This window comes from Balaenoptera acutorostrata, chromosome 5, assembly GCF_949987535.1.
Source record: "Balaenoptera acutorostrata chromosome 5, mBalAcu1.1, whole genome shotgun sequence".
Classification (NCBI taxonomy): Eukaryota; Metazoa; Chordata; class Mammalia; order Artiodactyla; family Balaenopteridae; genus Balaenoptera; species Balaenoptera acutorostrata.
The window spans coordinates 32,385,060-32,410,386 of record NC_080068.1 but is presented as its reverse complement, the minus strand read 5'-3'; the positions used below and the strand labels follow the sequence as shown (position 1 = coordinate 32,410,386).

Here is a 25,327-nt window from a genome sequence, read left to right as displayed (position 1 = left end):
ATTGATGGGATGAACATTTTTATGCATAATTATGTTTGCATCTTCGATTATTTAGAATAAATTCCTAGAAGTTAATTTACTAGTTCAAATAGTAAAAATATTTTTGAGTTGTACATAATAAATTGCTTTCCATAGAGATTATGAAATTTGCACTTCCATCACTGAGAATGCCAATTCACTGCACATTAAAAAATAACAGACATTTTCTGTTTTAAAATAACCTGTCAATTTTAAATATGAATATCTTATTGCCTTCATTCACATTTTTATTAGTGAGACTGAACTTTTTTTATGCTTACGATTTATAATCCTATCTTCTCAAATTGTCTGTTTGGCCCTTTATCCACTTTTCCATTGTAGTGGGTTTTTTTCATATTAAACTAGTATGACTCAATATAAACGCATATAACCCTTGCTTGACATCTAGAAATTTTCTTTAAGTCTTTTTTAAAATTTTTTTTCTCTTTTTTTATTTTTTGAATTTTATTTTATTTTTATACAGCAGGTTCTTATTAGTTATCTATTTTATACCTATTAGTGTATATATGTCAATCCCAATCTCCCAATTCATCCCACCACCACCCCTGCCCCCGCTTTCCCCCCTTGGTGTCCATACGTTTGTTCTCTACATCTGTGTCTCTATTTCTGCCTTGCAAACCAGCTCATCTGTACTATTTTTCTAGATTCCACATATATGCGTTAATACATGGTATCTGTTTCTCTCTTTCTGACTTACTTCACTCTGTATGACAGTCCCTAAGTCCATCCACATCTCTACAAATGATCCAATTTTGTTCCTTTTTATGGCTGAGTAATATTCCATTGTATATATGTACCACATCTTCTTTATCCATTTGTCTGTTGATGGACATTTAGGTTGCTTCCATGACCTGGCTATTGTAAATAGTGCTGTAATGAACACTGGGGTGCATGGACATTTAGAAATGTTTAATTTTTATGTCCAACCAATCAACTTTTCCCTCTGATTTTTCCACTTCTTTACTACTTAGAAAATCCTTTCCCATTTCAACATAACTATTGACATATTTTCCTTTTGTTCTTGTGTCTCATTTTGACACCTATATTTTTAAAACACCTGGAATTTCTTTTTGGTATGGTTATGAGGATGCTGATTTAATATGTGGTAGCATGACAGCCCATTAATCATTATTTCCAAAATTTTCCTGCTTATTTTTCCAGATTAACTTTTAAAATCACTTTGTCAGGTATCGCTCCCCTCACTCCAAAACAATCTCATTTACATTCTTATGGAAATTGCAATTAAACTATAAATAAAAATCAGGAAGAATGTATAGAAGAATGTTGAGTACTAGGTGCTACCAGGTGTCCTTATCTTGTACCTGACTGTCATAGAAATGCTTCCTGTAACTCATTTGTTTACCAATACATGGACTTTTTGTTTCAGATAGGAATTTTTCTTTTTTTATTGTATTACAGAATTCACCTCCCATTTTTATTACTAAATCTTTAACTGAATATAGATTTTGTATTTTGTCAAATGCCTCTGTGACATTTTTGGGGGACTGTGTATACTATCATGTTTTTTCCTCTAGATCTCATGTATAAACAGGTTTCTTAATAGTAAGCCATCCTTTAATTTCTGTCATAAGTCTACGCATAACAGTATTATTCTTTAATATGTTGGTGATTTGGGTTGCTTGTGCTTTAGTTAACAATTTTACATATAAATATTTCTAGTCTGGAGCCTTTTCAAAGATAATTTTTTTGAATACCTATTAAAAGTTCAGTGATTTCTATTTCAATTAGCTGTTCAACGTCTATATTTTACTTACATTTTTCCTGAACAACATTTATCTGTAGATTTCCAAATCTGTTTCAGTTTTTAAAATCTTTATTGAATTTCCTGTTCATATGCCATTTATGTTTTCTAATTTGCTTCAGCTTTGATTTTCATTTTTCCTTTCATCAGGTATCTTAAATATTTGTCTTCCCCATTTCCTGTCTTCACTGTGTCCACCAAGAATCAGCTATTTGATTTACCAAATCTCCTTTCTGTCTTGTGGTCTAATTTTTTTTTCACTTATTTGCAGGATGAATCTTAAGGTGCTTTGTGTTGTGATGTGCTGTTAACTCAATTTGTAAAGTGTCTATTTCCATTCATACTATGAACCTATCTTGGGGCAGGCTGCTATGAAACGTTATGCCTTCTAACTATTAATTTAATTAATTAGAAAAGTCATTGTAAATTCACTATAATCTACTGGAATTCTCAGAACGTACTTTTTAAAATTTTGTTTATGTTTATGAAAACAACCCAGTAACTAGATCTGGTCTTAGAAAATTAGAAACTAATTATGCTTTTCCAGAAGACACCACTCCAGTGTTTTATATTGTTCATTCTCAGCACTACACAAGCCAAACACTTCAAAATAAATTATGTTAGAGGGAAGAAACAAAATGGAATGAAGAAACAAATTGAATGCTGGAAACTATAATGTTTAATACAAAGTATAATGTTTAATACAATGTAAATCTAAACAACTTAACTTTATTGAAATTAAGTTGAAAAAATACATTTTAGAAGCCTCATGTTTCTTTTTAGGAATGATAATCTGATTGTTATGAAACTCAATATTTGTATAACTGCTATTCATGCATTCCTGCAATTTGTTCAATTTTTTTTAGTCTATTAGATTCCCTGGTATACTGTTACCATAATTTGGCTTGCATCTTCCTGTGTAATTTGTGTACATTTTTCAGAAATGCTGCTTAATTACCTCTATTGTTTCCTATGAAACTCAAATGGACATTCCTATAAAAGAACATTCTTTGAAATGCATTTTCTATATTATACATAAGTAGGGAGGAAAGGCTTTTCTGAAAGCATTAAATATCTTTTATTTTTACTTCTGTGATTTACCGAAACCCATATTGACTCTACTGGTCAACAGATGTTCTTATTCTTAACTAGAGAATATCCCATTTAATGTAGGAAGCCTCTTCAACATACACTCTTTCCTCAGAAGTTTACATTTCCCTTCTGGTGCAACCACTGTGGAAAACAATATGGAGGTTCCTCAGAAAACTAAAAATAGAATTACCATATGATCCAGCAATCACACTCCCGGGCACATACCCAGACAAAACTGTAATTCAAAAAGATACATGCACCCCTGTGTTCATAGCAGCACTATTCATAATAGCCAAGACATGGAAACAACCTAAATGTCCATTGACAGATGAATGGATAAAGAAGATGTGGTATATATATACAATGGAATACTACTCAGCCATAAAAAAAGAACAAAATAATGCCATTTGCAGCAACATGGATGCAACTAGAGATTATCATACTAAGTGAAGTCAGAAAGAGAAAGACAAATACCATATGATATCACTTATATGTGAAACCTAAAATATGACACAATGAACCTATCTCTGAAACAGAAACAGAATCATGGACGTAGAGAACAGACTGTGGCTGCCAAGGGGGAGAAGGTTGGGGGAGGGATGGAGTGTGAATATGGGGTTAGCAGATGTAAGCTTTTATATATAGAATGGATAGACAACAAGGTCCTACTGTATAGCACAGAGAACTATATTCAATATCCTATTGGGCTTCCCTGGTGGCGCAGTGGTTGAGAGTCTGCCTGCCAGTGCAGGGGACACGGGTTCGAGCCCTGGTCTGGGAAGATCCCACATGCCGCGGAGCAACTAGGCCCGTGAGCCACAATTACTGAGCCTGTGCTCCGCAACAAGAGAGGCTGCGGTAGTGGGAGGCCCGCGCACCGTGATGAAGAGTGGTCCCTGCTTGCCGCAACTAGAGAAAGCCCTCGCACAGAAACAGAGACCCAACACAGCCATAAATAAATAAAATAAATAATAATTTTAAAAAATCCTATGATAAACCATAATGGAAAAGAATATTTTAAAAAGTATATATATGTATAACTGAATCACTCTGTTGCACAGCAGTAATTAACACAACATTGCAAATCAACTATACTTCAATTAAAAAAAAAAAAGAAGAAGTTTACATTTCCCTTCCAATAGCCATAAGAAGTATATGATAGATTTCTCTACATTTACTTTTGAGATAATTTGGGTAAAGAGACAGGTAAGCCACTTACATTTTTCATGATAAAGGCCGACACACACAGGCCCCTCACAAGTAGGACTGCTAGAATAACTTCTAGGGAACTATGAAATTCATATTAACTATGTAACCACCGTGGTACTGGGAGAGTTTAAAAGTAAGACAGAGAGCGTGGGGCTGGAAACATCCTACCTGCTTCCCGTCCAGCGTGCAGAGCCTCTTCACCACTCCTGAGTCCAGTTTAATGGCTTCAGTGATATCTGTTAAGACCTGTTCGAAGGAATGAGCAGTCTTCTTATTCAGAAGGATCCGCACAGCTTTTCGAGGCTTCACTCCACTTCGAATCACAGTCACTAATTTGGGTTTGATGAAATCTTTACTTTCCTTCACTTCACTCTTCACTGAGGAGGGAGCAGCCAAGGCGCGGGTGGTCCCACCCTTGATGTTCACAGACCAGTTTGGATTAATGTTTTTGGTGTAATCAACTTTACGAAACGGTTCATTCGACGCACACACGTAACTCTCACCTAAAAAGCAAAAATCAGTTTTATCAACGTGGTTATCCCCACCACAGGAGCATTTTGTATGAAGCAAACACACTAGAATCCCATTAAGTGAATCCTCAACTTAACAGGTTTGGCATTCTACCCACACCCCTTTCTTTTCAATAGCATCTAGGTTGGTTTTGAGAGAATAGCATACATTAGAGTGAAATGCACTGGGCGAAGAAACTAGAGATCTGGGTTTTATTCTGGTCAAATGTTACCCTGGATAGCGCAGCTTACGGGATCTTAGTTTCTCAACCAGGGATAGAACCCGCGCCCTCAACAGTGAAAGCGCAGTGTCCTCACCACTGGACCACCAGAGAAGTCCCTGCACTTTGCTTCCCAACATCAGTATCTGTAAAGGGAAGTTGTTGAACCAGGTGAATTCTAAGGTACTCTCTACTTCCAAAAGTCCATTAACTAATTTAATTTTTAATGTCTCATTCTGGAAGAAATAACTGTATCACAAAATAATACATTCTCATAAAGAAATAAAACTGTCTTCCTCCTCTTTCCAATTATATATTTCAGCCCTAATCAAAGAAAAGTTACTACAAAATTCACATAGCTGACTAAATTCACATATTTAGTTATATGATCATTTACTCAATTAATGAAGCACTGCAAAAATGAAGGAAGAGTTTTGACAGCTCAAAGAAACATACCGCAAGCATTTTTTCCTTAATGGAAGAATATGAATTTAAAATAGCTTAAATAGACAACCTTTTCATCGTCTACTTAAATGAGGAAGGATATTTAGTAGTTAAAATGATGTGTTCTTTATTCATGTAGACTTCTGCTTAATTTTCACTAAGTAAAACATAAAAACTATAGTATTTGTCAATTGGTCAATTGATTCAATGTTCATTAATGTTAAGTTCCAAAACTTTATGTTGAAAAATCACAAGTTTTCTCTCAGGAAACTCAGAAGTCACCCACTTTTTTTTAGTCTCAACTTTCTGGCATGCAAGATAAAAGGATTACATTCTAGGATTTTCTCCAAGGTATCTTCTAACTCAAAAAGAATTCATTATTTTTTCACACATGCAGTTTAATGGCCCCATTTTTAATATATAGATTTGTCTACAGGGAGAGAATATGCAGACAAAAGCATTTAAGATTTTGGTTCCTTAGGCAGTTATACCTCTTGCTGTTAATCAAACAATAAATTCTTATTCTTTGTTAGACACTAGGCACCTACAAGATTGATTAGAAGCAATCAGTCTTCCCCCAACCAGAGTCATGCTACTGTAGGGATTTTTTTAAAAATTTTATTTATTTATTTATTTATGGCTGTGTTGGGTCTTCGTTTCTGTGCGAGGGCTTTCTCTAGCTGTGGCAAGTGGGGGCCACTCTTCATTGCGGTGCGCGGGCCTCTCATCGCGGCCTCTCTTGTTGCGGAGCACAGGCTCCAGACGCGCAGGCTCAGTAATTGTGGCTCACGGGCCTAGTTGCTCCGCGGCATGTGGGATCTTCCCAGACCAGGGCTCGAACCCGTGTCCCCTGCATTGGCAGGCAGATTCTCAACCACTGCGCCACCAGGAAAGCCCTACTGTAGGGATTCTTGTTTAAGATTTGTTACCCCCCCCGCCAACCTGTCACTTCTCCATGCCATCCATCCTGTTGAGGAACATCACTTCCTACTCAAACTCCTCAGCTACAAACCTAGGCATCATCCCTCACCCTTCTGGCTTCCCTACACACTGCATTTTGACATCAAGTTCTGTCCACTCTACCTTCTAAATATTTCTAAAAATGCCCCTCCCCTCTGTCCTCATCACCACCCACTTCTCACCTGGATCCATGCAAGAATCTTCTGTTTTCTACTCATTCCCCAGAGAGAGAACAAGTTTTCCAAATGATAGTGCATTTTATGTTACTGATACAGCTGAAAAAGTATATCCTAAAGTAATGAACCTTGATTCATGGATAAAATACCACATTGTGAGAGAATTTTTTAAACTCTTACCAGTACATATTAAAACTGCACTCACCAAAACAAGGAAAGGATAAACATCTCATTTTAAAATTAGACTGAAAGATATAAATGTGTTATGTCTATATATATATATATAAATATCATACATGGATATATGAAAAATAAAGCAGTCCCTGAGGTCCAGAATTGATCTAACATTCACAGCTAGACCTCAATATTACTAAACCTGATCTGACCTGTGGTCTTCTGTGGGATATCATCTCACAGAATATCTATATCAAATGAAGCCATTCTGGGACTATGATAAAGTGACACAAAAAAAAGGTCACTCAATGAGCGATTGCCACTTCGTTACCAACTATAGCTTCTTCCTCAATCTAGTCTGCTCTCACTATAAATAGGATTTAATGAGATATTCAATCACAGAATTGTCCTTCCTCTGACAACACCCAATACAGAATGAGTCCCTGCTTCCTTGGAACCAAAGCCCAATTTCTATGACAGCTCTCGCAGCTCTTACTGAGCTGCCCTGAGGTATCCTACAATGTCCATTCTTCCTTACTGCAATGAGTAGCAAACTCAACTTGTTCACCTCCAGGTACGCTCTTGGTGGTCTTTAGCTGAAGAGAACTGAGATACATACACACACATTCAGACATATTCATATTCTCCCTCTCTGTTTCTCTAAAAGCAGTTCTTTGACCATAAGACATTGGTGGGAAATTATTTTGTAAATTATGATCACATGAATACTACATAGAAGAGAATTTGTGTTACAGAGAACAAACTAGTGGTTACCAGAGGGGAGAGGAGTCGGGAGAGGGGCAAAATAGGTGAAGAGGATTAAGAGTTACAAACTACTAGTTAGAAAATAAGTCACAGGAATGTAAGGTACAACAAAGGGAATATAGCCAATATTTTATAATAACTTTGTATGGTGTGCAATCTATAAAAATATCAAATCACTATGTTATATGCCTGAAACTAATATTGTTAGTCAACTATACTTCAATGAACTTTTTTTTTTTTTTTTAAAAGAGGATCTGTTTTCTGTATAGAAAGAGGATGGCTAGAAGCAGGAAGTGGTTATACACCTTTACTGTTTTCAAGCACAGTGCGGAATAGAAAGTCTTTCCACCTCCTTTGACTCTCTCCAGTGGCATGCCTATGGCTTCCTACCACTGACATCTGTTCAGAGACACTCTGCATTACTTCGTATTTAGCAGGTTGACAAACCAATTGTCAACAGTTGTGTAATACAACCTGGGTACTTGTTAACCATTAACTTTCATCCTTACTCAACCAAATGAACTGCCTCCTATTTAAGAGGCAAGAGGCTATTAAAAGCTAGGAACTCCCCAATTTCTTGTTCTCTGAAAACCGTCATCCCTACAGATGTATTTCAGTCTGTGCCAATTTTCCCACCTCTTCTCCCTTTTCAGTGAAAAGGGTACCCTCCTCCTGTTCAATGTTAAGTCTCTCGCAACATTTGGGTCCTTCCTGCTCCTCATGCTGAGGTTTCAGGCACATTCTCCTTCTCTCCTCCCTTTAACTACACAGGACTTTATATAGTATCTCCCACTGTAGCACACACACATCTTACCCTTCATTCCTCGCCCCACTCCACCGAATGTGCTTTGGCTTCCATTCACTGCCCAGCTCCTCATCTGGTTTCTCCCACTTCCTCACCCACAATCTGCTCTTAAGCCACTGCAGCATCACCTTTGCTCCCTGTGCTCCCCGGGCTGAAACACCCTGATCCCAAGCACTTCTCTCCTAACTGCCAAATGCCAAGCACTTCTTGTCATTTCACTTGGCATCTTCTGAGGGCACTGGACACCAGTCACAATTCTCGTCCTGCAGATCCTTTTCCTCCCCAGCTTCCAGGATCTAATTTCTTTTGGCTTACCTCTTACTCATTTGGTAGCCCCTTCTCGGTCTGCTTTTCAGGACCCCCTTCTCCCCTGCATCCACCTCATCCTCCTTAGACTCTCTGTGGGCAGCCGCATCCCACGGCTTCAATCACCACCCGGCCTCTGGGACATCTCCAGCCCAGTCCTTTCTTGAGTTCAAACCACTTAAAGAGCATCTCTACGAGATCATCTACAGCTGTCTCGCGTGCCACAAGTCTAAAACTAACTTCACTCCCCATGATTGCCACCCGACCTCAAACACTTCTCTTCTGGAATTCCCCAACTTAATGAAATCACCACCTACACAGTCACCCAGGCAAAACCCAAAACTCCTGTCTCTCTTCTTTTTGCCCCATATTCAGCAGATTTAGCAAAACTGTTGACTTGGTCTAAGCATCTCTGGAACCCATCCCCTTCAACCCTGCTCCCTCTCTTTTCTCCCCAGATTAGAGTAGTTAATGAGGCCCCCTCATCCTCCACAGAGCTGTCATGGCAAGTTTTTAAAAATGTAAATCTGATGTCTTTTGCCTGCGTCGCTGCCTTTAGAATAAAGACCAAACTCCCCAACGTATCACATACTTCCATCTCACCTCTCGCCACTTTCCCACAGGCTCCTAAGTTAGTGTCGCACCAGTATACTTGCACTTTCCTTCCAAACTCGTCACACCCTCTTATTCTTTTTTTTTTTTCTAAATAAGCACTTTATTAAAAGAAGCAAATCCACATCTTAAGTACTTGTCAACTAGATTTAGGTCCAAGCCACATAAGATATAAAAAATTAGGAAAACTTTTTTTTTTAAATTTAGAAGATATAAGTTTCTTCCTAAACTTATAGACATGCTTCAAATAGCACAAAGAATTCATTAGGAAGACAGTACAGAATCAAAAGACATTATTTGAACAATAATTTTATTTTTAAGATAGAGGATTAAGATTTAGGCTACATATGGTGCACGGCTAATATATAATACATGAAACATTTTCAAAATATTCCATTACTTATAAAACTTTAAAAATATATATGCATATAAAATATATATTTACATATACTCAAGTACTAAAAACTTATATGTTTAATATAAAATTGGAATAAATTCATCCTGCATACATTTTCCACCACATTCTGATATATATACCAAAAATTTTTTTGAATTTTTTTTTCCTTAAGAAAGAAATGTCTGGAAGAAAGTAGTTTATCACAATCTTGGTATAACTACCAGATATCATAACCACAGCTAAAACTGCCCAGACAGACCGGCTTCTCTTGCAAAGTGCCTTACGCTAAAACAGCTTCTGGCCATGTTCTTCCATGCTTTGAACATGTCCCACCCACACCCCACTTCTGGCTAAACTATTCCACCTTAAGCAGCCTTTCCTCAGGGGCTCCTATACTGACACCCTCTTATTCTCATTCCTTCTTATATGCTTGAAATACCCTTCCTCCTCCTCTCTCCTTACCTCTTTTTTTTTTTTTTTTTTTTTTACTGACCAGTCAAGATTAATCACCCCAGCTAAGGAGGTAAAGCAACAGGAACTTTGATATATTGCTGGAACTTCCATGTACTTTAAATTGGTTCAATCACTTAGGAAAAACAGGTGGGCATTATCTAGTGATAGATAAGTTGACAACATATACATCATATGTTTCCACCCCAGAAAAATACCCTGGAGAAACTGCTGTATATGGGCACCAGAGTACGTACACACACACACACACACACACACACACACACACACACACACACACACTCATAGAATGGGCTCAGTAGCCAAAGATGATAATCAATCCACATATCCATCAGCAAGAGAACAGACACACAGATTGTGGTATATTCATATAATGTACTACTACTGTGCAGTAATGGAAATGAACAAGCCAGCTATAAACAACAACTTGGATGAATTTTACAAATAACGGTGATCAAAAGATAATAAAAGAATAGAATGCAGTAGGATTTAATATCTTTAAGTTCAAAACTGACAATAGTAAAACTATACTGATTAGGGATGCCTTCATCAGTGGTAAAAATATAAAGAAAAGCAAGAGTCAGGCTACCGTAACTTGGGAAGGGTTGTAACTAGGAAGGGACACAGGGAGAGCTTCTCGGATGCTGGCAATACTCTCTTTCTTTCTTTTTTTTTGGGGTGGGGGGCATGCCATGTGGCTTGTGGGATCTTAGTTCCCTGACCAGGGATTGAGCCCGGGCCCTGGCAGTGAAAGCACCAAGTCCTAACCACGAAACAGCCAGGGAATTCCCAATACTCTATTTCTTGATAATAGTCACAAAGGTGTTCACTTCATAATAACTCACTGGGCTGTACATGTATGTTTTATGAATTTTCTATAGATATGTGTTTCATAATTTAAAAAATTATGTCACTCTTGGGTTCACTTATTGTATCCTGAGCCTACAATATGTTAACTTCTCATAACTCTTTATTCTTTATCTGTCTCTTCCGGTGGTTCTTAGAGAAGAATTTTTTTTTTCGTCAGGTGATTTTGTTGTAGAAGCACAGATGCCCAAGCCTCACCACAGTTCAACTGAACCAGAATCACTGGAAGGCGGCACCAGAACCTGTGAGTAAGGCTTCCTAACTTCACAGGTGACTCTTAACACAATCTCTAGTTACAAACTACTGCCTGGACTGGAATCTCCTTGAAAACACTGACTGTCCCTTCTTCATGTTACCCACACCGAGCCCAGCACCTGGTATACAGCAGGCACCCAAAACATGTTTGTCAAAGTCATGACAAAAATGCATATTTCCAAAACAAACTTGTACGTCTCACGGTTTGGATTTGCATTACTTCTAGGTAAAACATTTGCACAGTGTAGGTGTTGACACCGAATGACCGTGAGAGGCTCAGGTCAGGCTCCTGAAGGACATCATGTGTGGTCTGAGACACTCTTAGGTCATTCTACCCCATCAAAGGGCAAACTAAGGCACAGAGGAAAACAAGCAGGCTGTGAGGGCTGCCTAGGACCTACCAAGTTTTTTTTTTTTTTCGCTTCACACCATCAAAGCACCGAGAGTCCATGGCACATTTTAGTCCAATAAATGCATTGTGTCTTTCAATCAATGGAACATGTGTGTGGGTGTGTATGGGTTTGTGTGCGTATTATATACAAAATCTATTTTAATAGCTAAATCAAAATAATCCCTTAACATTTAAAATGTCAATTTACTGTTAGAAATCACAAATAGCTAAATGCATATTTACACAGTTGGAAGTTCCACAACAGAATGTTTTAGCCTACTTTTCTATCAGTTACTATGAAAGTCTCTTATCCACCTCTGTTAAAATACTTACATTAACTGCCTAAAACCACTAATTAGCTTGTAATTACAAACTATTTTTGACATTTACGGCAGAAAATCAGTTATACAAAATTTGGACATTGAGACTATACCTAACTCTTGGAGCAGAAGCAAGCACTGAACTTTATGGTGAAAAAGAAAACTTGTTTACAAGTCTAAAGTGCAAGGACTATTTGTAGAGACATGGATGGACCTAGAGACTGTCATATAGAGTGAAGTAAGTCAGAAAGAGAAAAACCAATATCGTATATTAACACATATATGTGGAATCTGAAAAAATTGGTATAGACTGTCTTTTTCCAAAGCAGAAATAGAGACACAGACATAGAGAACAAACGTATGGATACCAAGGGGGAAAGGGGGGGGTGGGATGAATTGGGAGACTGGGATTGACATATATATGATATTGACACTACGTATAAAATGGATAACTAATGAGAACCTACTGTATAGCACAGGGAACTCTACTCAATGCTCTGTGGTGACCTAAATGAGAAGGAAATCCAAAACAGAGGGGATATATGTATACATATAGCTGATTCGCTTTGCTGTATAGTATAAACTAACAATACTGTAAAGCAACTATACTCCAATAAAAAAATAATAATAAAGTGTAAGGACTCATCAAGCTTAAGGAAAAGCCTCCCTACACACACACACACACACACACACACACACACACACACACACACAGATTTAAATATGGTAACAGAGAAAAGACAAAGAGGAAAGAAAAGAAAGTATGGCTGACACTTAAGGTCTAATATCTGCAAAAATCTTAGAAACCTAAATTCCTTCCCAACTTCCAAAATTGAGAAAGAAATTACTTCCAAAGGAATGTAACCAAGGAAAATAAATTTGGGTATGTTGCATCTACAAGATGGTTTGATGTCCTCAATCAAGTACAGCATCTGTGAGACTGTCCTATCGGGTAGACAATAATGTGCGTATCTCCATCTAAAGCACATCAAGGACACGTTCCCACACCCAGCTGGTTCAGAAGAATACAGGGTAAAGAAAAGACAGACTGATTACTATTCTGTTGTGGCAAACAGCTTATTGGGTTTTCTACCCGAACTGTACAGTGCGCAGAACTTAACCTTATGGGAACCAGCAGAGTAACATAAAGTACACTGCTCTCACCTGGATGCTGTTCCCTTCTGCACTCATTTGGCTTATCTCTGGACCACATTCTGCTGCCACATTCACAAAATGAATATAACAGCCTTTCCTACAGGGCGGGGCTGCGGACACAAGCTGAGATCTTTCACTCCTAAGACCAGTGCCCCTTCAACACAGCTGAAGGCAAGGGGCTGAAAACGACTCACCTCCTAAAGTCACATCCAGTGGTACAGTCTGTGATACCTTCCACAGAGAAAGGTGTGGAGACGTTACACAGAACATCTGAATATGTAGGAAGAAGTATGTCCACAAATCCATGCTTCGGCATTGAAATTTGGGAGGAGTTAACTTAAGACCAAAGAAATTATGTAAAAGTAAAAACAAAAATGCTACTCACTAACCAAAAAGCCTTAAAGCTTACCCACTGGAAAAAAAAAATTCTATCTAATCTCCTGGTAGGATGGAACCTACAGATCAGATCCGTTATTTGTCTTCTTGCTGCTCAAACCTGAGACAACTGTATCCCACAATCTACAAGCATTCACCTTGGCAATTTTAATTCTGTACTTTTTTTTTTTTTTGGCTGTGCTGCGTGGCTTGCAGGATCTGTTTCCCAGCCAGAGATAGAACCCAGGGCCATGGCAGTGAAAGCCCACAATCCTAACCCCTAGGCCACCAGGGAACTCCCAATTCTGTACTTAATTTGATGATAAGACTTAAAATGTTTATATCATCTTATTCTGGAACATCTGAATGTCTATTTCTAAATCAAGTGCAGCCAGGACACTCTGTGCCCACAGCCTCAACTCCTTTGGCATCAAGTGGTGTAACTTTGCTGGGAGTTAATGAGGAAGAAGTGGACTTACTATATGTACAAGACATGCACAGAGAGTTAAGGCCAGAGGACATAATTTTACTCTGCGGGAATGAAGGCTTGTTAGCAGTGCAAAATTGACTCATCACACGGCATTCAGCACACCAAACTCAGCATTCAGCACCATGGTCACACTGGGAACAGTTTAGTTTGAGCAAATAGTATCTGGAGCTTTATGTTGCTATTTTGCATTTTTATTGGTTATACAGTTTTGTCAGTTTTTAGGTTGTCTCCTTTGGGTTGTACTGGTGTGTAAGAGCTATATGCATAAGTACATCTCCCTTTTAAGTGACAATGTATTTAAAGCAATTAAGGCAATGCTGGGCTTCTGCAACTTGGTTGTTAGATTTTTACATTGTTTTTCAATTTTAATTATCCCAAACATTGCAAAAGTTTGAGAAACACTGCAATTTTAAGGATATTGAGAAAGAGATCTTCAAACCAAAATGTGCCCATCTTACACTTATTTGTAAGTAAACTGAGGCATAATGGATATAGGGTCAGTCCTTCAGTTGGCTCATCATCTGAGGTAAAAACCTCCCTCAACAGAGTTTCCCCAGCTTCTGGAGATCTTTGCTTAAGACCTTCCTCCCTCACCGCTCCCCTCCCCAACCCTTTAAATCTCATTTTGAGTCTAAGAGGAAGACTTGGCTCCAGTTTGAAGCAAGTGATGATAGTGAGAATAGCTCAAAAAGATTCAGTGCAAGTGATGAAGGATTCAGAAACCAGATGTTTGTCAAAAAAGAGTAGTGATGTTTAGGAGATGGGCAGAAGGGGGAAATAGTAAAGCATGACCACTGTCATAAAATGTCTGAAGGGCTGCCATGTAGCTCCATCTGGAGTCTTACGTAGCTCCAAACGGTGGCTCTAGAATTACAGGGAGGGAAGTTACAAGGACACACATTTTGGTTTGAGATGCTGAGGACCACTCCCATTTATCGAAGAGACACTGCAAGCTAGGACTCTGCTAAGTGTTACAAGGTTCATGTGGAACCTTCCAGCTATCGGCCTTGATCACTAAACTAAGTAGAGATGAGTTTATGTCAGGCTGTTTCTCAAGTTCATTCTTTTGCAGAGGCTTGATGAAGAGTATAACCAGTAGTAAGTTTCCATAACTCCTTTTTCTTTTCCTGCTTCCTTAACAGATGAGATAGAATACTGTTAAAAGACCAAGATAATGGACAAGGATATTGGGGAAGAGAGCATCAATCACTGCCTTTCAGAAATAATGACATTGTTATTACATAAAAATTAACAAAGTAATCTGAAGTTTGTAATACATACACAGTGAAGGAAGAAATAAATCAATGACAATTTAAAAACTTCTATTGTGATACATTTTGGTTGCAAGTGATTATAATTTAACCAACATATAAACAAATGGTAACATAGTAGGTCATAATTATAGATTATTTTAGTTATGTTGAGACGTTAGTAAATGTTATAGTGTAATCAAAAGTACTAAAGTTGATCTCACAAATCAGTATTTTCCCATTCCTTGTCTTGAAGGTAGTAGCTTCTGACAAATTACAATATGGCTAGTCTACTGCTTCAGGCTGCAGGAGATATGGCAAACAGGGTAAAACAGCCTGGATTAGAGCAAAAATTATAGCATGTCAATGAATGAAAGAGTATCTAAATTCTAGCCTTAAATTATATTTCCAACTCATAGAATTTAAAAAGTACTGTAGAGGGACTTCCCTGGTTGCACAATGGTTAAGAATCCACCTGCCAATGCAGGGGACACGGGTTCAAGCCCTGGTCCGGGAAGATCCCACGTGCTGCGGAGCAGCTAAGCCCGTGTGCCACAACTACTGAGCCTGTGCTCTGGAGACCACGAGCCACAACTACTGAGCCCACACACCACAACTACTGAAGCCCACGCGCCTAGAGTCTGTGCTTTCCAACAAGAGAAGCCACCGCAATGAGAAGCCCGTGCACAGCAATGAAGAGTAGCCCCCGCTCGCCGCAACTAGAGAAAGCCTGCGTGCAGCAACGAAGACCCAATGCAGCCAAAAAAACCCAAAAAGTATTGTACAATGCAGATTGTATTTAAACTATATGTGAAATAAATTTTCTAAAGACAATGCTTAAAATAAGAATGCTAAAAGATGAACGAAACTAAGTCTTAGCTACGTCAGAGAACAAACTCAAAGCAGACGCTGAAAATATTAGGGGGCTTAGAATAGTCCTGGGATTTAAACATACATTCAAAATAAAGGTACAAGAATTTGATTATGAAAGATGTCCAAAGAGAAAAATCAAGGCAGGCATCTCAGACACTAGTGAAATGGATAAACTGTTAACATACAAATATACTGCATCCCTTTTTTCTTGAATAAAAACTTATTTCAAAACTGAAATATGAAGGGGCAAGGAATGTTTGCCTTTTGCATGACCTCATTTGACCTCTGCAAATCTAGCCAACTGTCCAGCTGGCTGTCTTAACTAAGAAAGGTTTTTTTAAAAACCAATATCCACCTATTCCCACCTATCAAAATATCATATATGGCACAAAAGTAAAATTAATCATCAAACATCAAGTGCCAGAAGTATTTATCGATAGGATAAATGAATTAACAAAATGACCATGGTCCCAGCCCTCAATGGGCCTGTACATAATTTTCCCTTTCCTGAGAAGATTCGATGGGGAAGAGCCTCCTATAGGTTATTGAGGGTTTAAGAACTCCATCTAAACCCAGGTAACCACATTCAATCACAAAACCTGGCCAATTTTTAAAGAGAAACATCGAGCCAGACAGATCATTTCTCTTTCCCGCTTCCAGAAGCATTTCCCAAGATCACTGAACTTTAAAGGGGAAGCAGCCTTAGCAATTACCTAACCTTCCTCATTTTGAAGATAAGGAAACCAAAGTCAAGCAAGACAACTCTGCAGAATTTGAATGCGCAGACCCTACTATGCCGGTGCATAGGATAATGTATGGTTCATTTCAGGAACCATACACAAAACATCCTAAAACTGTCTTTACATCTGCAGTGACTGATGAACTACCACCATCTTCATTTTCCAAATATAAATAACAGGTTTGGCTGCAGCGGTGATGCAGCTCTAGATTGCTGGTACATGACCTACGCAAACTTCAGGGGTCAGAATGGACCCCATCTCACAGGTGGCAGAACATAGCAGTTAAGAATACAGAAGTTGAAAGGCCAAGGAGAAAGGCCTCAGGTTCCAGCCCCACCTCTTCTGACTGGTACACGGGGACAATTTCTTAATCCTCTGAGTCTCAGTCTCCCCAGCTGCAAAATGGGGAAGACAATGCAGCCGTATTCCATAAGGGATAACAAGGGTGAGATAAAACACAAAGTATCTCACACAATGATTGCATATAAAACATCTAAAAAATGGTAGCAATGTTGAGAAGAATAGGATCCCTAATCCTTAGGGTAATAGTTTACTTTATCAATAGAAGAGACAAAAACAGAAGTGGTAGGAGCATGGGCGGGCGGGTAGGGATGAGAAGAGACCTAGCCAGGCAGTACAGACCCAGAGAAACTCCCCTGGCCCTCTCTGCAATGAAGAAAGCAGTTTGACAATCACTGGTCAAGGGAATATCTAGTTTCTCTTATTTCATATGACAGGGCCATAAAATGTCCATTTCCATAGTTTGAAACCTCATGAAATAGTGATCTTTTCTTATAACTACCAGTGTATCATTCTGTCTGACCCTCATCTCATAAATGCTCTCCCAAGTATTTCCTTTCTTCCCCCAACCCTTTAGAATTCTTTATTCTGCAAATGAAAATTTCTCTTCCCATTACCTCCGGAAAGAGCTTATTATGCAGCTGCGTTATAGCAGACCTGAGTTCCCCTGTTTTGAGGAAATGAGAAGAAGAAAACAATCAGATTTATAGAAGCAAATACTGAGGAAGAGTCATTCTCTCCACAGCGATGAGTCAGCAGAGCATTTCTGATTTATCTGGAATATAATCCAATTTTTCAAAATACATATTTTCACAAATACATAGGAACAACCCTATTCAAACTTAATTCATACAAAACTTCCCTTGACAATCAAGAGACTTAGAGGTAAAGTCATTTCCTGGGCTATTTATTTAATGAACTTATTGTGTCCAAGATCCCTAACCTCACGACATGCTTAGTCTAGTGCAAAAAAGAGACCCAATATACCTCTAATTGTAAAGGTAAGTGTTACAATAGAGGAAAGGAAAAATGCTGTGAGTAAGCAAATGGCAGAGTTCTAAGCTTGACCTCAGGCCTTGGCTCCAACATCTGTTCCTCTGGGAATCCTTTTCCATTGTCCTCGCCAGTGTGGGCCTCCTGCCCCACCTCATTACCACTTCACTTACAGCCCTGCAGCTGGAACCATCGTGTGTGTGTGTGTGTGTGTGTGTGTGTGTGTGTGTGTGTTTTCACACTCTCTCTCTCCCTCTAGAATGTGAGCATTCTAGAACCGTACCCCCAGCACCTGAAACAACAACAACTATGCTCTCAATCAACAACAGTTTGAGACCAATGCCCCCGAGGTCTGGGAAGAGGTTTCATAGAAAGATGATATTTGAAGAGGGTCTTGGATCTAGGAGGATCTAGGAGTCTGCCAGGTAGAGAAGGTTTTGCAGATTGATGATTCAATGTTAAACTGCTATGTCCAATCATCATGCTTGCCTTATATAAATGTGTACTGCTTTTGACTACTATGTGCAAATACCTTACATCTCATGGGTTTATGTTGCCTTCCTCACTATAACAAGTTCCAAGAGCTCAGTTTCTATTATTACTCTAAAAATCTATCATTCAAGGGGATAAAACCTATAATCTGAGTTCTTATGCATTTTTACTTAAATGTAACTTAAAAATGTAACTTAATTTTTACTTAAATGTAAACTCATTTTTACTTAAATATAACTGTCACCATATTTTGGTTTAACACCTTCAAAGAGACTGAATAACCAAAGAGATTCAATAAACTAGGCTTAGTAGGAGAACCTCAAAAACTTCAAAGACTTGATTTTCTTAGAACTTTATTTTTCTTAAATTCAAGTTAATTCAAGCTAATTTTCAAGTTAACTTAATGGAAGAATGGAAGTATCACCTGTCAAAATAATCAAAATTCTCTCACATGCCAAAAAATCCAATCAGTTTATTTATTGTTGACTGAGGAGTAAAAGGTATAAACAACATAAAATGACATATTACTTTGGAATGAAAGAGGCAGAGACGGGTAGCTCTTAATTTTTTGGCTCCTGTCAAACACTTCATCAGAGCCATATACCCACTCCCTGCTGTGTAGGACATTTGCAGCTTTGTCAATTTTCCAGAAGATAGGTTCTGGGTAGGGGAAGGCAGCCCAGGCCATCAGACACTCAATAAGTAACCACTTAGGCAGGGGAAGGGTATATACTTTTAGACCAGAAAGGATCTAACTTAGGTGATCTGCCAACCTCTCTTTCAACAGAAGAGGTCACTAAGGCTGAGAACAGAGGTGAATTTTTCTCAAATCCACAGAACCTAGGGACCCCAACTTGGTCACGCATTGTTTCTACTGTCCTTGGGCATCTCTCTTTGGGACATCAAAATAATTATAGCTTAAATGTTCTGAAGAAGAGAACACTCATGGAAAAAAAAAAAAAAAACTAAGACCAGGAGTTCTGACTGAGAACTTAGGAACATGCCATCCAGACATCTTCAGTTGTCTATCAGAGATGTGACACGGTTGGCTGGCTCATGGCTTCAGACAGCTCAACCTGATTTTCCCAGTACTGACTGTTAAGACTCACAGTCTTCCTTTGAGAGAAGGTCCCCATCCAGTTGTAAAGACTAAACAGGATTACAGGGATGCACAGCACTAACACATTGAAATTAATGCAGCAAGGGGAGCTAAAACAATAGGCTCCAAATGCCTGCTGGTTTAGTGTAGTGCAGGAGTACCAGCCTACACCTGAACAGTTTTTGGTCTCCAGAGACTCTCAAGGGCAGAAGAAAAAAATCTGGGCCATGCAAATTTCTTTTGTCATCTGAGTTCAGTGGGACTGAGGCTCTGAGTGAGTGTTCATGCCTAGCTATCTTGAGTCATCACTTTCTATTCTTCACTGAAAACATTTTAGAAAAAATCGTTTTGGGAAAAACAGTATCTTCTAAACTACAAATTTCACGGAATGGAAGAGGCAAATGAGAGATCAGCTGAACATAATGGTGTAAAAAATACTATCAGAGAATCTTTATTAAAAATGATGAACTAAGATGAAATAGTCAATTTTGACAACATGGGAAATATCACAGACCTATTTTTACTGATGCAAATAATAACTTCACAGGTAGCTGGTTAGTTCTTCTGCATGATAAATCTGAACATTCGAGTACACAATTTTAACTAAAAGTTGAAACTACTTACATTCTTGAATAGTTGATATTAAACATTGATGGTTCTTTTCTTAAAAACTGCCTAGAAACAGGGTATTCCACTCATTTTGTGGGAAATTCAAGACTTAGACAAAGATCTATTGTCAGAGAGAATGCCACTATGACAAAAGAAGTGCTCAAATTTTCTTCTTTTGCAGTAATTGTATTATATTTAATAAAATGTAATTTTATTATATTTGAAACAAGTGGGCAATTGGCTATACTAGGGAAACATTTCCATGGTGCAAATATTTGTGTTCTATCATTATTTTTCATACTGTGGTGTAATTTGGACTCTACATATGCTTATGGTTCCCCCTCCTCCACAAATCAGTGAATGAGTGATTCAAAGGATATTTATCAACCTTCAATTTATAGTCGAACCTACAGTTTGAGAATTAGACTCAGTGGACCATGTACCACTTGGGCAATAACAAACTCAATGTACAATATGTGCTCTCAATTAATATGCATAATGGACACCTTGACCATCTTCCCTAGGATCATGTTCACCTCTGGAGTACATTCATTTCATGTAGCAAATACACTGTTAAAATTACTTCTGAGAAGGAAAATTACTTCTGAGAAGGATATTAAAACTACTGTCCCTCCTCAGACCACACCAGGCACAGTATCCCAAGGGCATGTGAGTAGTGAGTGTTTAAGTAAAAAAGGCATTGCCTTGATCCTTCCACAGGGCTACTAATCTAGCTTTGGGTCAATCAGAAAATTCGTTACTCAGTTTTGAAATACCTAGGCAAATGTGGCTTTTAAGTATGTAACACGATAAAGCAATAAAGCCCTTTTAACAATGTATCTTCATTTTATTTATACTCCTCTGGTTGTCACCACCTCCTCAAGAAGCCTTTAAAACCAAAACACTCAAGTGAGCAGGAGAATTTGTGAAGTCACACACACACACACACACACACACACACAGAAAAGACAACTTAGTTTTGGCTGGGTCCTCATCTAGCCAGGGCAGGGAAAACTTTCGGTAACAGTGACTAAATAGAATCTCAACCACTTTCAGGACTCCGCAGTGTAGCTACATCAATTTATTAAAAGTGAACTGTAGACGAAAGGGCATAGACTGCCCTTGTCCTGTATGACAAGGCATGTTGCTTATGTTTCCTCATGTGTAAAATGGACGATGTCTTCAGAACATAAGAACATGATGCGCTAATATAAGAAAAATAGTTGGCTTCACGTTCAGTTTCCTTCCCCTGCCAAGCCAACATTGCTATGACTACCACGGCAATATGTGCCATTTATGTTAAGAAAGATGCATGAGCGCAGACTGTATATAAACACACAGTCGGCACATACTTGGGTGCTGTCTGATCTTTATGGGTGGTGTTTAGTTCTGGATATAGGCTCTTAACTACTAGTAATGCTTTCTCTCCCTGAAGTGAAATTAGAGTAAATACTGCAGGAATTCAAGGATGACACAACATACAGCCAAGCAGTCCCGTTGAGTCAAGCATGGTTGACACCCTAGGCCTAATTTATAAGGGGCCCCAACTGCTGATTCCCGTGGCCTTTATCACCCTAACTAGCTACTTTCAGTAGGGGAGGATGCAAGAGAGACTGACCTTGATTCACCTCATTACCAACCAAACGTGGAAAACCCTTTAGCACAACGGTTCTCAATCTCTGCAGCACATTCAAATCACCTGAGGAGCTTTGAAAACTCCAGATGCCCAGACCACACGCCAAACCAATTACATCCAAGTATCCGGGGATGGGACCCAGACACCCATATTTCTTAAAGTCCCCAGTGATCCAAGATGCAACCAGGGTTGAGAACCACTGTCTTGGACGCCCCTCCTGACCTCAGGGAACTTCTGCTGCAAGGCAAACCAGGAAAGCCAACCTAGAGTGTTTCACAACCACGGCTTCTGAGTAGAGCAGGTGCAACAGGGTCCTGAACGCTGAAACACAGGTGCCGGCACTGAGCTCCACACAGAGGGCTGAACAGACAGCTTATGAGCTAGAGGGTTACCCAGATCCTCACGTGAGACTTTGCACTTCAAAAAAGCAAAAAACAAAAACAAGTCCGCCAATCTTAAGAGATGTCACCAAATCCCGTTAGGATTTTTCTTTCTTTTTTAAGGCAAATCTTCTGGGAGGGACAGTCAGAGTATATGTGGAAGCGCGCCCCACCCATAGAGCCTGCGGAAAAGAAGACATAACCGCACAATTCCTGCGGCCGCCTAGAAAACCCCCCGCAGGCTCCCCCAGCGCCGGGCGAGCGCGTGCACCTGTCGGCACGCGGGGCCGCACCTGCCGCGCCGGGCCCTTCCCTCCTACCTTCCAGCAGCTCGTCCAGGCTGGTGACCTTCCGGCTGCCGTCGATGGTGTAGATGGTGCGGACACCCTGGGGCAGGTTCACGTTGTCCGACAGGGAGCGGGTGAGCTCCATAAGCAGCGCATCGAAGGACCGGAAGCGGTCGCCGGAGATGGCAAACACCAGGCCCTTGAAGTAGCGGTCCCCATTCCGGTAGAAGCGCGCCTTCTTGGCCTTCTTCTCCGAGCTCAGGGCCTGCAGGGTCCGCGTACGGTAGAAGCTGCAGTGGGCACTGTGCGCCGGGCTGGGGATGAGCCCGTTCCCCTTGGGGCCGGAGCTGCTGCTGCCCCCGGAGGAGCTGGGCGCCCCTCTCCGCGACCCCGGCCGCGGCCTTTTGTCCCGTTCCTCAAAGTGCTCCAGCTCGATACTCCTGGTGCTGGCCATCGCGGCTGCTCCAGGGGCGCCCCCACGAAACACGCCCCAGCCAAAGCCTCCAGGTAGCCCAGGGTCAAGGCGAGCACCGGCTCAGGGACGTCTAACTGCGAGAAGCCTCAGAGCGCCGGGACAACCAGCTCTGGCATCCCGCCCTCTCCTCGCAGGTGGAGCCGCGGAGGCGCCGGCCGACCCGCGCCCCCTAAAAGTGGCCGCAGCGCCGAGCTGCCCAGCTCATTGTCCGGCGCGCCTCGCTCTGTCCCTCCCGCTCGCCTGGGAGCCCCACGCCCCCCCAGGCGCCTCCTCCACCGGGCCACGCCTCACAACTCCCTCCCGGGAGCCCGCCGGCCGCCGCCAAGTTGGGCCGCCCGAAGCTCGCCCCGGGCCCGCGGGCGCACACAAAGCTCGGGCGCCCGCCGCGGCTCGCGTCCGCCCGCCGCTCCCGGGAGATCCGAGGGGAAGGAAGGAAGGGAGGGGGAGGGGCCGCGAGCGTGGGAGAGGCGCCGCCGGGGCGTCGGCCCGGCTCCGGCCCCGGCCCGCTCACGCGCCCGGCCCGAGGCCCGGAATGCCGCGCCGCCGCCTCGCTCGCCCCCAGGCCCTGCCCGAGGGGCGGCGCGCGCTGGCTGGGGCCGAGAGCACCGTGCAGGCCAGTCCCTCCCGGAGTCTGGCCCTAGCGGGAAATAACGCAGCCCGCCTCCCCCGCAGCCGGCCGGCCCGGCCCACCCGCGAGCATCCGCCCCCGGGCCCGACCGCACCGCCTGCCCGGCCCGCTGTCAGGGCTGGAGCGGGCTTCTTGCTCCCCGAGGGATGCCAAACCCCGGAGGGAGAGAGGCGGGAGAGGAGGCTCTGCAGGGCGAGACGATCGGCCCCTCCAGGGTCCTAGGCGGCCCTGCCCGCCTGACAGCCCCAGCCCCGCTCCGCGCGCTGATGGGCGCAGCCGCGGCGCGCGCTCCTCCGCCTGGGAAACGGAACCGCGCAGGTCAAAAAAACTACAAAGGAAGGAGATTCAAGGGCAGGGATCACATCCCTTAGCCAGCCTCCAAATGAGGAGCCGAGGCTAAACTAGGGCAGGAACCTGAAACATGGCATTGAATTGGGGCACACTATTTATTTTTTAAAGGAAATCTGGAGCTTTATTTAAAAATCCTTTGATAAAACAATTTCCGTTGCAGATTCGCTAACATGGTACGTTCAGTAACTTTGAATGAGTGAATGATCAGAAGTTATTGTTTTTTGAGGAATTTACTTAATTAACAAATATTTATTAAAGCATGCAATGTGCCAGGCATTGTCTTCGTCGCTGGGGATGTATTGGTAAACAGAAAATCCCTGCACCCCACCCCCCTTACATTCAAGTGATGTTTATTGTTGTCAGTTTGAGCTTCTCATTAAGTAATAGGTCTGACATTTGTAAGCACCCATCATACTCGAAGTCTTAATTTAGTAGTGCCTGGTCAACAGTAAAAGCATATGTCCCAAAGGCTTGTGAGAAATATTAGTTACTTCCATTTTACCATTAGGGAAAGATGAAACTAAAAGAAGTTTGGTCCTAATCTGACAGGTGGGTAAGTTACCCTGAAACCTTAGGTTATTCACCACCTGTTCTCTGAGTGGCCCTAGACAGCAAATCCAAACCGACCTGTAAGGTAAGAACATGGATGCTTTTCTTGGAATGAACGAAGTCCTGGAAGAGTATAAATAAGAGAAGGCAGAGATATATGCAGTAGTTCTTCAGCAGCTGTGAAGCTGCGCTGGCATGCAGTGCCCCAGAAGATTCCTGCTTAGTGCACCATAGTTCCCCCAGGGCAGTCTCAGGGACACCTGGGCATACCTCACTTCTAGAACCAGGACTGGAACATGCTGGGAATTCAGGGCTGATCTGAGGCTTCAACATAGTTTTCCAGGGGAAAAACTGTGAAATATAATTAGGTCCATGGCCATAATAGACCTTAACACAGACCAATTAAATCAGAACTCCTGGGGATGGACTTCTCCAACAGTAGTTTTTGGAACTGCTTCCAATGCACAGCCAGCATTTCCAACTATAGGCTGTAACATTAGTATTCAAACAGATCAGTGCTGCTTCTCAAACTCTGATGTATACTTACATGTAGTAGGGGAAATCTCATAAAATGTAGATTCTGATTCAGTAGGTCTGGGGTGGAATTTGAGATTCTGTATTTCTAATAAGCTCCCAGGTAATGCCAATACAGCTGGTCTTGGTACAACACTTTGAGAAACAAGGAACTAAATGGCAAATTCTTGAGATAAGGCCTCATTAAGTACTAGTGACTGCAGAGCCTTTCAACTTTGTAAATGGCTTAAAATGGGTGTGTTCATTTGTTTTGCTCTTACTCTTTCTTGAAAAAAAGCCCACTTTGTAATCTATTGCTGTAGTAACAAATTATCCCACACCTAGTGATTCAGGACA

General features: G+C 41.0%; 1 protein-coding gene across 14 annotated transcripts in view; it reads right to left on the bottom strand.

Moving 5' to 3' along the window:
* Positions 1–23,831, bottom strand: part of DCLK2 (doublecortin like kinase 2) — a 156,969-nt gene extending 133,138 nt beyond the window's left edge. For 7 of the 14 annotated variants that reach the window (XR_009008315.1, XR_009008316.1, XM_057546417.1 and 4 more), the window contains exons 1-2: positions 22,488–23,827; positions 4,271–4,605 (exon numbers count right to left, since the gene is read on the bottom strand). Coding sequence is in view for 10 of the 14 variants with exons in the window: in XM_057546417.1 (XP_057402400.1) it covers positions 4,271–4,605; positions 22,488–22,908 (756 nt within the window). In the remaining 4 variants the exon portion in view is untranslated. Of the gene's footprint in view, positions 1–4,270; positions 4,606–22,487 lie in introns of all 14 variants that reach the window. The other 7 variants (XR_009008317.1, XM_057546419.1, XM_057546424.1 and 4 more) reach the window with 5 other exon arrangements.
* Positions 23,832–25,327: the final 1,496 nt, after the last annotated feature.